The sequence below is a fragment of the Chiloscyllium plagiosum genome, unplaced genomic scaffold (genome assembly GCF_037043375.1).
Source record: "Chiloscyllium plagiosum isolate Xiang-an unplaced genomic scaffold, Cpla_swu_hap1 HiC_scaffold_28, whole genome shotgun sequence".
NCBI lineage: Eukaryota > Metazoa > Chordata > Chondrichthyes > Orectolobiformes > Hemiscylliidae > Chiloscyllium > Chiloscyllium plagiosum.
In genome coordinates, this window is record NW_028270166.1 from 10,902,273 (window position 1) to 10,917,805 (window position 15,533).

The 15,533-nt window shown below is 43.9% G+C and overlaps 1 protein-coding gene across 1 annotated transcript in view; it reads right to left on the bottom strand.

The window, feature by feature from the left end:
• The window catches only part of LOC122565112 (repulsive guidance molecule A), a 113,798-nt gene that overhangs the window by 38,267 nt on the left and 59,998 nt on the right, over positions 1-15,533 (bottom strand). The window contains exon 3 of the mRNA XM_043720745.2: positions 3,599-3,639. Coding sequence (XP_043576680.2) covers positions 3,599-3,639 — 41 coding nt within the window. The remainder of the gene's footprint in view (positions 1-3,598; positions 3,640-15,533) is intronic.

The window sequence follows — 15,533 nt, forward strand, 5'->3', positions numbered from 1 at the left end:
GGCAGCCCAGCCTTGAGAACTCTCCAACTGTCAACAAAAATAAAGGAGAGGGCAACATCTTCAGGCATTTCGAAGCCAAGTGCAGTGAATGAAATGTTTGAAATGGTTGTTAGCAGGCACACAGGGAAACATGAAAAGGGCAGTCATTGATAATGCTGTGTTGTGTGCTCTCCCTCCGCTGCACAATGAAATCTCAGGATGCAGCCATATGGAAGCACTTCACAGGAACTCAGACTTTTTTTGAAACTTAATAAGGAAGTGATTGTTAGAAAAAGCAGGTGCAGAGAAGATTGCGCATAGTTTCCTTAATCACAGTGGAGCCTCAGCTATCCAGCTTTGCCTGCTGCAGAAAATTCCCACCGTTTGCATCTTGGTCATTTGTGAGTTTGTTTACCCTCGCCACCAACCATTGGGTGCACCCTGTCTCCCAACTATGGCATCAATGCCCTCCGAAAAGGCAAAAACATGATGGAAAAATGTAGCACAAATAGGGAAGCATTTGAGAATTCGCTCATGAAACTGTAACAAGGTCTACCTACAACTGAGGGCAACATTAATAACCCTGTTCTTGCTCACTCTTAATGTAATCACGAGGATGGGGGTGGATGGGGATATGAGTAAGTGTTGAATAACAGTGTAGAGTTTGAAGTTGTATCTGTTATTTTAAGTCTTAAATTGTGAGAAATATGTAAAAAAAAAGGATTAGGTGTAGGCCATTCGGCCCTGGGAGCCCGCTCTGCCATTCAATATGATCATGGCTGAATGGTAGGTACCTGAATGTCTGATGGACTGTAGAGTCATAGAGTCATACGGCATGGAAATAGACCCTTCGGTCCAACTAGTCCATGCTGACCATGTTCCCAAACTTAACTAGTCCCACTTCCCTGTGTTTGACCCAAATCACTCCAAATCTTTCCAATTCATGTACTTATCGAAATGCCTTTTAAATGTTGTAACTGTACCTGCAGCCACCACTTTCTCTCACAGTTCATTCCATATATGAACCGCTCTCTGTGTAAAAATGTTGTCCCTCATGTCCGTTTTAGATCTTTCTCTCTCTCCTTAAAAATAGGTTCCCTGGTTTTGAACTCCCCCACCTTTGGGAAAATACCCTTGCTATTCACCTTATCTATGCTCCTCATTATTTTATAAGCCTCTATCAGGTTACCCTTCAACCTCCTGTGCTTCAGTGAAAAATGTCCCAGCCCATCCAGCCTATCTCTGTAACTCAAACCTTCCAGACCTGACAACATCCTGATAAGTCTTCTCTGAACTCTTTCTAATTTAATAATATCTTTCTGAAAGCAGGGTGACCAGAACAGTACACATTCTCCAGAATAGGCCTCACCAACATCCTGTACAGCATCAACATGATGTCCCAACTCCTATACTCAAATATCTGAGCAATGAAGGCAAGCGTGCTAACTGCCTTCTTACCAAACTGTGTGACGTAAATTTCAAAGAATTATGTACCAAACCCTCTAGGTCTCCCTGTTCTGTAGCACTACCCAGGACCCTACCATTAATAGTATAAGTCCTGCCCTTGTTTGTTTTACCAAAGTGCAATAGTTTGCATTGCTGCAAATTAAACTCCATCTGCCACTCCTTAGCCCATTGATCCGATTGATCAAGATTTCTTTATAATCTTAGGTAACCTTCTTCACTGTCCACATACCACCAATGTTGGTGTCATCCACATACTTACTAACCATGTCTCCTGAATTCTCATCCAAATCATTGATATAAATCGCAACGAAAATGGGCCTAGAAACTGATTCCTACGGAACACTGCTGGTCACAGGCCTCCAGTCCTAAAACCAACCCTTGGCCACCACCCTCAGTCTCCTACCGTAAAACTAATTCTATCCAATTTACAAGCCTACCTTGAATCCCATGTGATCTAACTTTATTAACTAGTGTGCCATGTGGAACATTGCCAAAGGCTGTGCTAAAGTCCATGTGAACAACTTCTACTGCTCTGGCCTCATCAATTGTTTTGGTTACTTCCTCAAAATATAGAGGTGGATGCTGTGCTATTGAATTCATTCCAGGAATGTGGGCATTGCAGGAAAGGGCAGCACAGTGCCCCGCCCATTCCTCCTCTTGGCAAGGTGCTGGGACACTGTTCATAGAATCAACTAGGAGAAAGTGAGGACGCTGCAAATGCTGGAGATCAGAGTCGAAGAGTGTCGTGTTGGAAAAAACACAGCAGGTTAGGCAGCATCCGAGAAACAGGGGAATCAATGTTTCGGGCTAAAGTCCTTCATCAGGAATGAGGCTGGTAGACTCGGGGTTGGTGAGATAAATGGGAGGGGGGGTGGGGCTGGGGACAAGGTAGCTGAGAGTGCAATAGGTGGATGGAGGTGGGGGTGAAGGTGATAGGTCAGAGAGGAGGGTGCAGCAGATAGGTGGGGATGAAGATGGACATGTAGGAACGGTCATGAGGTGCTGCTGAGTTGGAAGGTTGGAACTGGAATGAGTGGGGTAAGGAAAATGAGGAAACTGGTGAAATCCATATTGATGTCGTATGCTTGGAGGGTCCCGAGGGGGAAGATGAGGTGATCTTACTCCAGGAACATTAAGTCCACACTGACCCTCTGAAGAGCATCCCATCCAGACTCACATCCCTATCCTATCCCTGTAACCCTGCATTTCCCATGGCTAATCCACCTAACCTGCACATCTTTGGACTGTGGAAGGAAACTAGAGCACCCGGAGGAAACCCACACAGACTCTGGGAGAATGTGCAAACTCTACACAAATAGACAGTCACCCAAGGATGGAATGAAACCCAGGTCCCTGCTGCTATGAAGCAGCAGTGCTAACCACCATGTACCCTGTGACAGATTTCTTTCTCAAAAGAACAGGAGATGGGTTTATAATTACAATCTGGCGGCTATATGGTCACCATTCTGATATTCACTTTTAATTGCAGATTTATTTAATTAACTTAATTGAAGTTCTCCAGTTGCCATTGCCAGATTGTGAGTTCATGTCTCTAAATCATTCATTCAAACTTCTGATTATTAATTCATCTATAAACACATTTAATCATACTCCTATCGAGTGCATTGTTTTTATGTGCATGTGTATTGAGAGAGTTTGAGTGCATTTATGCGTGGAGCGAGTGTGCAGGTCTGTTTTTCTGTATGGTTCTATTAAGCTCATTTACCACACCCATGATTTGCAGTTACTTTATGTCCTCGTTTATTCCTGGTCCGTGAGCATCATTGGCAAGACCAGCATTTGTTGACCATCCTTAATTGCCTTTGAACTGAGGAGCTTACTGGGCCATTTCAGAGGGCACTTGAGAGTGAACCACCTTGCTATGGAGCTGGAGTCACATGTAGGTCAGACTGGGTAAGGATGGCAGATTTCCTTCTTTAAGTGGCTTTCGTGAATTAGATGGGGTTTTTTTAATGACAATTGAGATCGGTTTTATAAACACCATTAGATTAAGGTTTATATCCAGATTTACTAATTGAGTTGATCTCACTGGCTACTATGGTGGGATTTGAACCCTTGTCCCATGCCACCTTCCCCAAAACCTCATGTCATTGTCTCAGAGTGAAGCAGAACCCCGAGGAAACATACTTACTGCAACGAGTAGGTCCAAGGTCTCGTCATGTTCATAGTCGGCTGGAAAAGATGAGAGAGAAAAGCTCCAGTGACAAGTACATCAAATTTTACGCGTAGGCACGTTTGCACCATGCTTGATACACACATTGACCCACTTTGTTTTCTGCTCCAATTACTGTTGTACTTAAGAATTGTTTATTCACAGGTCTTTCTCGCATTGAGGATATTCTCCCTTTTTTTATCCTTATGGTGTCTTCTTGGAGTTGAACCGATTTGATTTCTGAAAACCGAAAGAACTATGGATGTTATGAATCAGAAACGAAATAGAGGTTGCTGGAAAAGCTCAACAGGTCTGGCAGCATCTGTGCAGAGAAATAAGAGTTAACCTTTTGGTTCCAGCGACCCTTCCTCTGAACTGTTCTGAGGAAGGGTCACTGGAACGGAAATGTTAACTTTGATTCCTATTTAATTTCTAGACATGCAAATAATTTTTAAACTGTCCTTAGGTTAAAAAAAGTTTCATTGTACTATTTGAAGGAGAGCAAAGGAAATTCTTCCTATTGTCCTGGTCAATTCTTATCCTTGAACCATCATTATTTAAACATTATTGGTTGGAGCTTGCTATGTGAAAACTGACTGGCATGGAATCCTTACAGCATAGGGGCAGGGCCACACTGACCCTTTGAATAGCATCCCACCCAGACCCACCACCTTACCCTATATTTCCCATGGCCAACCCACCTAACCTACACATCTTTGGACTGTGGTAGGAAACCCACACAGAAACGGGGGAGAATGTGCAAACTCCACACAGCCAGTCACCTGAGGCTGGAATCGAACCCAGGCCCCTAGCACTCTGACGCAGCAGTGCTAGCTACTGTGCCACCCTGTGGCATGTTTCCCTGCATTGTTACACTTCAAAAGTACTTCATTTGCTGTGAAGGTCTCTGGGAAATCCGAGGTCCCTGAATACAAGTGCTCTGCTTAAAAGTTAAAGTCTTCCCAATATTTAAAAATCCACAGCCTTTCCATCGGGTGATCTCTCCTTTAGCTACAGACAGAATGGTAAACAGGGCGAAAGAGTGAGCCCTTTATTCCTGATGAAGGGCTCCTGCCCAAAATGTCAATTTTCCTGCTACTCGGATGCTGCCTGACCTGCTGTGCTTTTCCAGCACCACTTTAATCTAGAATGGTAAACAACCTACTTTGCCAGTTCCGCTGAGTGAGGGAGAGTCGCCATTTTGTTGGCTTGCCAAATTACCACCGCGGTTGCCCAGTGGTTGGAAATACAAATCGATCTGAGTGACATCATGAGGATAGCAGAGCAACACTCTCCCACCAACAACTTTTCTGAGTAAAGCTGGCTGTGAATGTTTCTTATTTTTTTTCTGGCTTTGGTTAGATTGAATTGCTGGAAGAATTATAGAAAGTGCAATAAAGTTGCTTTATTGGTTAATAAAAGTTTAACCGGAGGGTTTGAACGTCTGCTTGGTCATGTTGATCTGAGCACTATCGTTTCTACCTCAGAAGGCAGGAGGTTAAAATGAAAGTAAAGTAAGACTGTAGATTCTGGAGATTGGAATTAGAAACAGAAAATGCTGAAAATCCACAGTACACCTGTGAGCATCTGAGGAGACAGAAACAGAGTTAACGTTTTGAGTCCAATCTATTTCTGTTTAAATCCCATTATAGATCATAGAATACAGAATAGTATAGCACAATGCAGGCCCTTCAGGCCTCAATATTGTGCTGTCCTTTTACCCTACTCTAAGATCAAACTAACCTACGTACCCTTCATTTTACTATCGTCCGTGTGCCTATCTAAGAGTCGCCTAAATGTCCTTAATACATCTGACTCTACTACCACCGCTGGCAGTGCATTCCATGCACCCACCACTCTCTGTGTGAAGATCTGACCTCTGACATCTCCCCTAAACCTTTCTCCAATAACCGTAAAATTATGCCCCCTCGTGATAGCCATTTCTGTCCTGGGAAAAAGTCTCTGACTATTCACTCTATTTATGCCTCTCATCGTCTTGTATACTTCTACCAAGTCACCTCTCACCCTCCTTCGCTCCAGTGAGAAATTATAGTTTTAGCTGACACTTCAGGCCAGCATTGATCTTGCTGGAGTTTTGCATGATGGACCTGGGCCCTTTTTCTAGACTTCTCAAATTCAATTGATGAGGTTAGGACACCCTGTGGGTAATAGTAAAGGAACATAAGGTGTTTTATCTTGTTTTTCTGAAGCCCCATTCTCCAGTTCAATGTACAATGCAGTCTTAAAAAGATATCACTGATCTATTCCCTCGCCCTTACCTACTTAATCTTCTCACCTCATCCCAGGCCACACAGTCCCTGCAGGTGTGTGCAGAAACTAACATTCCACACATCTTTCACATTCTAAAGTAGCTCTTTGCCATGCTAACCCACTGTGTAACCTGATGCGTTATATAACAACACTATTGCAGAAGAAATTAGTTAGTGCTATAGTTTACATTTTTACTTCGGCGAGTAAAACAAAGATTGATTGAGAGTGAAACAAGGAGTGGGGTGAAAGTACGCACACATATCTAGATTGGGTTCTTTTCGTAGTTAGCAAATGTTTGCCAGAAATCATCATACTATCTTATTCAGATTCCAGCTCACTCTCAAGCTAATTCAGACCTTGCATTTTTCAATCATCCTTCAACTTATCATCTCATCCAAAGGACAATACTCATCCAGGCAAGTGGGGAGTATTCCATCACACTCCTTCTTGTGCCTTGTAGATGGTGGACAGGCTTTGGGGAGTCAGGAGGTGAGTTACTCACTATAGGCTTCCTAGTCTATGACCTGCTCTTTTCACCATTGGAAGCATGTGGCTAGTTCAGTTTTGATTTTGGTCAATGATAAAACCCAGGATGTTAATAGTGGGGAGATACAGTGATGGTAATGCCATTGAATATGAAAGAGTAGTGGTAAGATTGTGTCTTATTGGAGATAGTCATTGTCTGACATTTGTGCGGTGTGAGTGTTATTTACCACTTTTCAACCCAAGCCAGGATATTGTCCGGGTCTTAATGCATTTGAACATGGACTGTTTCAGTATCTGAGTGGTCACAGTGGGGCTGACCACATTGTGCAATCATCAGCGAACATCTGTGCTTCAGTACCTACGTTGAAGAGAAGATCATTGATAAAGCAGCTGAAGATGGATGAGTGAAAGACACTAACCTGAGGAACCCCTTCAAAGCTCCCCTGGAATGAAGGTAACTGACCTCGAAAGGCCACAACCATCTTTCTATGCGGCAGCAGACAGTTTGACTTCTGATTCCCATTGATTCCAGTTTTGATGTCAAGGGTTGTCACTCTCACTCACCTCCAGAATTTAGCTCGTTTGCCCATATTTGAGCCAAGGCTGGAATGAGATCTTAGAAGAGAAAGTGTTGAGATGAGATTTGAAAGCCAGGTTCAAAATCATGAGGGGTCCAGACTAAACATATAGGGGTAAACAGTACCCATCAAGGGACAATTTGGGAACTAAAGGATACTATTAAGTTGCTTAGGAAAAAAAAACTAATGTTGTCATGAGAAAAAACATTTTTACACCGGTTATGAACTGGAATACACAACTTGATAGCATGACAGAGGCAGATTCAATCCCAGCATTCAAAGGAGAATTGGCTAATTATCTGAAGAGGCTAAATCCGCAGGCCAATGGGAACGGATGGGTGGAGTGGGACTTGATAAGCTGCTTTTGCCAGCATGGATACAGTGAGCCAAGTGGTTCTGATTTGTAATCATTCTGTGGCTCTGTTTGGAGTATTGTCCTGGATTATGTCTTTGAATGTTTGCTGTAAGGCTATCAATCTGCAATGTTCTGCTACTGACTGAGCTAAGGCTGTCATGAGCTGATGAGTTGATGTTATGAAAATGTCTTTATACACTTCAGGAAATCAGGTGGATATGATATTGTAGGTAATTGAATAAGTAGATCTATGACCGTATGTGAGATTTACTGCAAACCGAAGACTGGATGAACCAATTGACCTCCTTCTATGGCTTGCACTCATGATGGGCCGAGGAATATCCTTCTCATACTTAACACGTCTATGCTTCTAAATAGATCTTCCTCATCTAGGTTTTCTTAACTTTGTCAAAGTTGGCATGCAAGGGTGTCTCAGTTCCATTAAGCTCCAATCAGAATGCGAACCTCAAATTGGTCAAACACAGTGTTGTACAGGAAGCCACAGCCCTTATTTTCTGCTCTCATGGAGTTCCAACACGTTGTATTGGTCAACAATAGGGACTTTTAGCCATGGCTCTGCCCAGGGTCTCAGTGGTTGATCATTGAGTGGGATGTGAGGGGGGTGAAGTTCCAACCTCTGTTAGGTGAAATCTTGATGTTCAGTCAGGTTCTTCCAATGGAGCTTGTCTGGGATCAACTTGCCTGAACGCAACATATTGGTAAGTCATGTCTCCTTTCTTAATTAATGAGTGTGTTACCAATCCATCTGTAACATTCCTGAGCTTTCAATGAAGACTCAGAGCCTCATCAATGACAGACTAACCAGCTCACTTCAAGTAGACAGACAACTAGTTAAGCACATCAGTATCCCAATACCCAAGGGTATTAACCAACTCACATTGATCTGATCTTAAGCCGTTCTGTTCAATGCTTAACTCCCCATAGCTTGTACTGATTACATGGAGATGAAGTTGCTTTGTTTGTACATCGATATTGTGCCTGCACTTTGACCTAGTGATGTCAGGTCAATGTGTGCACCTTTAACATGTCAGCTGATACTGCGTAAGGAATCCTATTGAACTCTGAACTGAAGGCTATTCCTCATCCAGCAGAGGTAGTTACCACCAGACCCATCCCTGCCCAATCCCAATTCCAACTGCAAAAACCTGTCCAAATGCTCTGCTCATTTCTCTTCAAGGCACCGACTGTTGCTTTGGCACAACCTGACAGTCTCACTCAACAAGCCTCCTGTTCAAGTCTGGCACAAAGACACTCAAGAAGTTGGAAGAACAGAAACTGTTCCAAAATGGTAGTATCTCATACCCAAAATATATTGGTTAGTGCCCTGTGTGGAACCTTAGGGGCGGTACAGTGGCTCAGGAGTTAGCACTGCTGCCTCACAGCACCAGGACCCCAGGTTCAATTCCAGCCTCAGGCGACTGTCTGTGTGGAGTTTGCACATTCTCCCCGCGTCTGTGTGGGTTTCCTCCAGGTGCTCCGGTTTCCTCCCAAAGATGTGCAGGTCAGGTGAATTGGCCATGCTAAATTGCCCATAGTGTTAGGTGCATTAGTCAAAGAGAAATGGGTCTGGGTGGGTTGCTCTTCGGAGGGTCGGTGTGGACTGGTTGGGCCGAAGGGCCTGTTTCCACACTGTAGGGAATCTCATCTAATCCATGTGTGCTGGTGAAGGGATTAGGGCTGCCTGAAGGTGTGTTTGTTTATTCTTTCTGAAAGACGATAATTTCTTTCCAGTGCTTTTGTCAAGGGCAATGTTGGAGGAAGAATTTTTGATGACTCCACAGACAGCTACGAAGCAAACCTGTGACAAGTAGACACAAGACGTTCCTATAATCTCATTGCAGCTGCCACTGTTGATTTTTCATACCTTCAGGATAACTGACCTGGCTCCATGGAACCTTTGTGAATTTGACATCCCCAGGAGACATCTTTATTCAATCTTTGACTGCACTTATGGCTGTCAATAATCCAAGCTGAAGTGTAGTCAACAGGAACAGCAACACATCTGACCCTAGGCCCTTTCTGACAGGGATTACCCAGCCCTGGTCAGCAGGCTTCCTTTTTCTCCTTTTGATTTTATTTCTGTCTTCTTCCCTTTCCTCGTTCACTGGTCACTCTGTGCCCCTCTGATCGGACATTCTCTCTCGTGTTTTCACTCAGACATTTTCTAGCAGGTGGATCACTGGGCAGGAGTGTAAAGCCGAGGTCTTTGGAGCCTAATTTCAGAGACTTAAGAGTGAGATGATGGGTAGAACCTTCTATAGGAGAGTAATACGTTTTAAAAGGGTTACTCCCAATTTCAAAACAAATAAATTAAGACTCTTGATAAATGTTTTACTCGGTTAAGCATAATAATGCTGTATATGAATTGCAAAGAAAATATTTGATATTAAATTCCTCTATTGCCTTACCCTTTCTTATCTCTTGTATTCTTTCCCAGCACTAAATTGCCTTCCAAAACCTACCAGCCCCCAGCTAATCTAACCTCAAACTCTTTTACACCTACTCAAACCACACCTTTGTTCTGAAGAAGGGTCATTGGACCTGAAATGTTAACTTTGTTTCCTTTCCACAGATGCTGAAAGACCTGTAAAGTCTGAGGGAATGTTGCTGAACAAAGAGACCATGGGGTGCAGGTTCATAGTTCCTCGAAAGTGGAATTGCAGGTAGATGGGATAGTGAAGAAGGCATTTGCTTTGCTTTCTTTTATTGGTCAGAGTATTGAGTACAGGAGTTGGGAGGTCATGTTGCGGCTGTACAGGACATTGGTCAGGCCACTGTTGGAATATTATGTGCAATTCTGGTCTCCTTCCTATCAGAAAGATGTTGTGAAACTTGAAAGGGTTCAGAAAAGATTTACAAGGATGTTGCCAGGGTTGAAGGATTTGAGCTATAGGGAGAGGCTGAACAGGCTAGGGCTGTTTTCCCTGGAGCGTTGGAGGCTGAGGGGTGACCTTCTAGAGATTTACAAAATTATGAGGGGCATGGATAGGATAAATAGGCAAAGTCCTTTCCCTGAGGTGGGGGAGTCCAGAACTAGAAGGCATAGGTTTAGGGTGAGAGGGGAAAGATATAAAAGAAACCTAAGGGACAACCTTTTCACACAGAGGGTGGTGTGTGTATGGAATGAGCTGCCCGAGGAAGTGGTGGAGGCTGGTACGATTGCAACATTTAAAAGGCATTTGGATGGGTATATGAATAGGAAGGGTTTAGAGGGATATGGGCCAGGTGCTGGCAGGTGGGACTAGATTGGTTTTGGGATATCTAGTCGGCATGGATGGGTTGGACCGAAGGGTCTGTTTCCGTGCTGTACAGCTCTATGAATCTATGACTCTATGACCTGTTGTGTTTTTCCAATCATTTTTGTTTTCATTTCTCACCCTCTTCACCTCTCCAATGGTGTGTGTACTATCTGCCACTGGATCCCATTCTCCTGCAAACTCTTTTCCTTCCTTGCCTCCCTTGTGAGGATCATGCAGGGTGTTTGATCAGAATTCAATCCATAACCTTAAACATTCTGTCCCTCCACCATTACCACAGAGCTGCAGCAGTGTGTAACATCTACAAGAGGCACTGCAGCAATTCCTGAAGCTCCTCTGACAACACCTTCCAAATCTATGACCACTGCCATGTAGAAGGACAAGGACAGTAGATGCATGAGAGCATCACCACTTTCAACTTTTCTCCCAAGTGCTATGTCATGCTGAGTTGAAACTATATCACCGTTCCTCCACTGTTGCTCTGTTAACACTCTGGAAATCCCTTTCTAACAGCTCTGGGAATGTTCCTACACTGCACGGACGACCATGGTTCAAGAAGGCAGCTCACCACTGCCTACTCAAAGGTAGCCATGATGTGGAGGTGCCGGGATTGGACTGAGGTGGACAAGGTCAGAAGTCACACAACACCAGGATGTAGTCCAACAGGTTTATTTGAAATCACAAACTTTGGGAGCACTGCGTCTTTGTCCGGTTACAAAGGAGCAACGCTCCAAAAGCTTGTAATTTCAAATATACCTGTTGGACTACATCCTGGTGTTGTGTGACTTCTCACTTTGAGAGTAATTAGGGATGGGCAACAAATGTTGGCCTTGCCAGTGATGCCCATATCTTGTGAACTAATTGATTGAAGGGTTTATCTTGTTGGTTGTGGGACCTTTACATTGCTGCTGTGTAGCCTTACATTTCACCTTCATTCAGAGTGTCCCTGGCCAGTGAGAGATCCTTCCCACTCATCCAAGAGACTAAATGGAGGACGAAAAGGAAGCTGAGTCCAAAACTGATGAAGCCTCAGATATGGCACCTCAGTCAGGTGAGCTTTCCTTGATGCTTTGCTTAATTCTTGCAAATATCTCACGGCAGAAGAATATTTCAGCTAGTTCGGCTTCTCAACAATTCTCAGACGGCTGACTCATTCTGGCAATTGTCAACATCTGTTGAAGGCCCCAAAGCCAGCAACCTCAAGGACCAATGTCTGCTTTGTACAGAAGCTGTTAATTAGTCCAGTTTCCATGATTTGTTGGCACCTTGTTAAAGACAAAGAATAATTTTTGTAGACTCATTTTATTGGTTACTGGATGTTGTATATATGTGTTGGGAAGCTGCTGGCACAGTGTGTTGAAATACTTAAGACACATTTACTCACTCACAATATAGGTCTGATTTAATCAGAGCACACAGTAGGCTGAGAAAGTCTCTCTCATGTCAGGAACATGTGGGTCTGCACACTTGTATGTTTCTTCTTCTACTCATTTGTAAAAATGTCTCCTCCCTTTTCTTCACGGTTTTAGTGAAGCTGGCATGTTCCCACTGGAGTTGTTACCAGTGGTTTACTTGGTCACACACTCAGTCAGTGTCAGAAGGCTGGAGGTTCAATTCTAATTCTGTAAGACTAGGAAGGGTTTGGAGGGGTATGGGCTAGGTGCTGGCCGGTGGGACTAGATTGGGTTGGGATATCTGGTCAGCATTGATGGGTTGGACTGAAGGGTCTGTTTCCATGCTGTACATCTCTATGATAACTGTCAAATCTAGACTGATACACCCAGTGCAGCACTTGGGGAGGTTTCCAAAGGTTTGAAAGAGATGGAAATGTTCCCAAGGTATTGTTTTGGAAAGAAGAAGGGTATGTGTTATGATCGGGTCAATATTCATCCCTTAACCACCACAACCAAAAAGATGGTCTGATCATTGTTTGTGGGAGGTTGCTGAGTGTAAATTGTCTGCCACATTTCCTACGTTTTTGTCATGGGATGTAGGCATCACTGCCCAAGACCAGCATTTGTTGACTCTGCTGAGGCATAGCAAGTCACCCGATTATACAAACAATCAGAGCTACAAGGGATGGGCAACAATTACTCCCCAGATAGCATTTGCTTGTGTGATAATAACAAATTAGATTGAACTGATTGTGGCTTTTCTCTTTGGAAAAAGACAAGAATTAGAAGAGACCAGACAGTAATTTGAAACTGTAAATGGGTTGGATGTGGTTGATACATAGAGAATGTTTTCATTGCAAGGGAATATAATTCCAAAAATAGAGCGGTAAATACTAATAAATCTACTGGTGAAATAAGGAGAAAACTCTTTACTCAGTATAGTTGGAAGGTAGAACTTGTTGTCATAAGAATTGATTGATTTATCATTGTCACATATTAGATTAGATTACTTACAGTGTGGAAACAGGCCCTTCAGCCCAACAAGTCCACACCGCCCCGCCGAAGCGCAACCCACCCATACCCCTGCATTTACCCTTTACTTAACACTACGGGCAATTTAGCATGGCCAATTCACCTGACCTGCACATCGTTGGACTGTGGGAGGAAACCGGAGCACCCGGAGGAAACCCACGCAGACACAGGGAGAACGTGCAAACTCCACACAGTCAGTCGCCTGAGGCGGGAATTGAACCCGGGTCTCTGGTGCTATGAGGCAGCAGTGCTAACCACTGTGCCACCGTGCCACCCATATTGAGATACAGTGAGAAGTGTTGCTTTGTCTGCTATACAGATGGATCGTACCATACAAAGTGGATCAGGGTAGCAGAACAGAGTGCAGAATCCAGTGTTACAGCCGCAGAGAAGGTGCAGAGAGATCAGAATTAGTATTTGAGAGGTCCATTTAAAAGTCTGTTAACAGTGTGGAAGAAGCTGCTCTTGAAACTGTTCGTATGTATATTCAAACTTTTATATCTTCTCCCCGACTGAAGAGGGTGGAGGAGAGCATAACCGGGGTGAGAGGGTCTTTGATCATTTTGGCTGCTTTCTCGAGGCAGCTAGAAATATAGATGGAGTCACTGGATGGGAGGCTGGTTTGCATACTGGACTGGGCTGTGTTCATGACTCTTTGTAGTTTCTTGTGATCTTGGGCAGAGCAGTTGCCAAATCACACTGTAATGCAACCAAATAGGATACTTTCTATGGTGCATCTATAAAAATTGGTAAGAGCCATTGTGGACATGCCGAATTTCCTTAGCCTCCTGAGGAAGTAGAGACATTGTTGTGCTTTCTTGACCATCACACCAACATGGGGAGATAAGGACTGATTGTTGGTAATCATCTGCCCTGGAACTTGACGGGTCTGGACCATCTCCGCCTCAGTATCGTTAATACTGACAGGGGTGTGCCCTCCACCCTGTTTCCCGAAGTCAATGACCAGCTTCTTTGTTTTACTGATGTTGATGGAGAGATTGTTGTTTTTACACCATGCTGCTAGGCACTCAGTCTGTTCCCTATATTCTGTCTTGTCATTGTTTGAGATCCGACCTACAACAGTGGTGTCGTCAGCAAACCTGTTCGTGGAGTTGTGAAGGAATTTGGCCACAGAGCTGTGAGTGTATAAGGAGTACAGTAAAGGGCTGAGTATGCAGCCATGTGGAGAACTGGTGTTGAGGATTATGGTGGAGATGGGGTTGTCGCCTATTCTTACTGATTGTGGTCTATAGGTCGAGGATCCAATTACAGAGCGTGGAGCTGAGAGCTAGGTCTCGGAGTTTAGAGATGAGTTTATATGGAATCATGGTGTTGAAGGAGGAACTTTGGTCAATAAGCAGGAGCCTGACATAAGTAGCCTTATTATCTAGATTTTCCAGGGATGGGTGTAGGGCCAGGGAGACGGTGTCTGCTGTGGACCTGTTGCACTAGTAGATGAATTACAAAGGATCAAGGCAACTGATAGGCTGGAGTTGATGGGAGCCATGACTAACCTCTTGAAGCACTTCATAATTATGGAAGTCAGAGCAAGTGGACACGAATCATTGAGGCTTTACAATTCATGTTGCTTGAGAAATCATTAAAGCAAACACTTTCAAAGTAAAACTAGGCAAGCTTGTGGAGAGAACGATACGTTAAAGATTGAGACGAGGCAGAAGAAATGGGAGGAGACTGGTATGGGATATAAGAAACATCACAGATTGTTTGGGATGAATAGCCTGGTTCTGTGCTTTGTTTTCTATGTAACTCTGAGTAACAGTGAATTTTCTGATGTGGGGAGTTGCAACCTGGGGAATCGTGTGAACAAGGTTTGGAAACCAGTCTGCCTGGCTTCCCTCCGCAGACCCGGTGACCAGGCAGCTGCTGGCTCCATTTCCCCCCATGCAGCTGTTCCGAATTTATTGCGCACGCCTCGTGTAGCTCCCTTCAGAGACAGCTGCAAATCTAACTCGGCCGCTCCAGCTCAAATCCTCCAGCCAGCAATCCGTTTACTGTTTTACTGTACTGCCCATTTCTTAACGTAGCCATTTCAGCTCTCCCATCACCTGAGATCATTCACTGGCCTACATCAGAGCCTGACTTGGCATTGCCTCAATTTTAAAATGCTTATTCTTTAAAAGCACCTCATGGCCTAGTCCCTCTGTGAACGGGACATAGTGCGAGATATAAACAAGCAGCACAATGTTCATGTTTAGGCAGGACAATTAAAGTGAAAAGATGGAATTTGAGTCATAAACAGATCTATCATGACCTTATTGGATAGTAGAGCAGGTTCCAGGGGCTGAATGGACTACTTCTACTCCTAGTTCATATGTTTGTACTGCTCAATTTTACAGAGTGTGGAAGGCAATAATTGGAATGTGGAGCCAAATAACGAAGGTGGAGAGTTTCAATGTAGTGACAACACCATGTGGGCACAGTGTCATCATTCACCCCCACATATATCTCCTACCTCTGGACTCCCTGAAGCTTGTCCACCATCTACAAGGCACAAGTCAG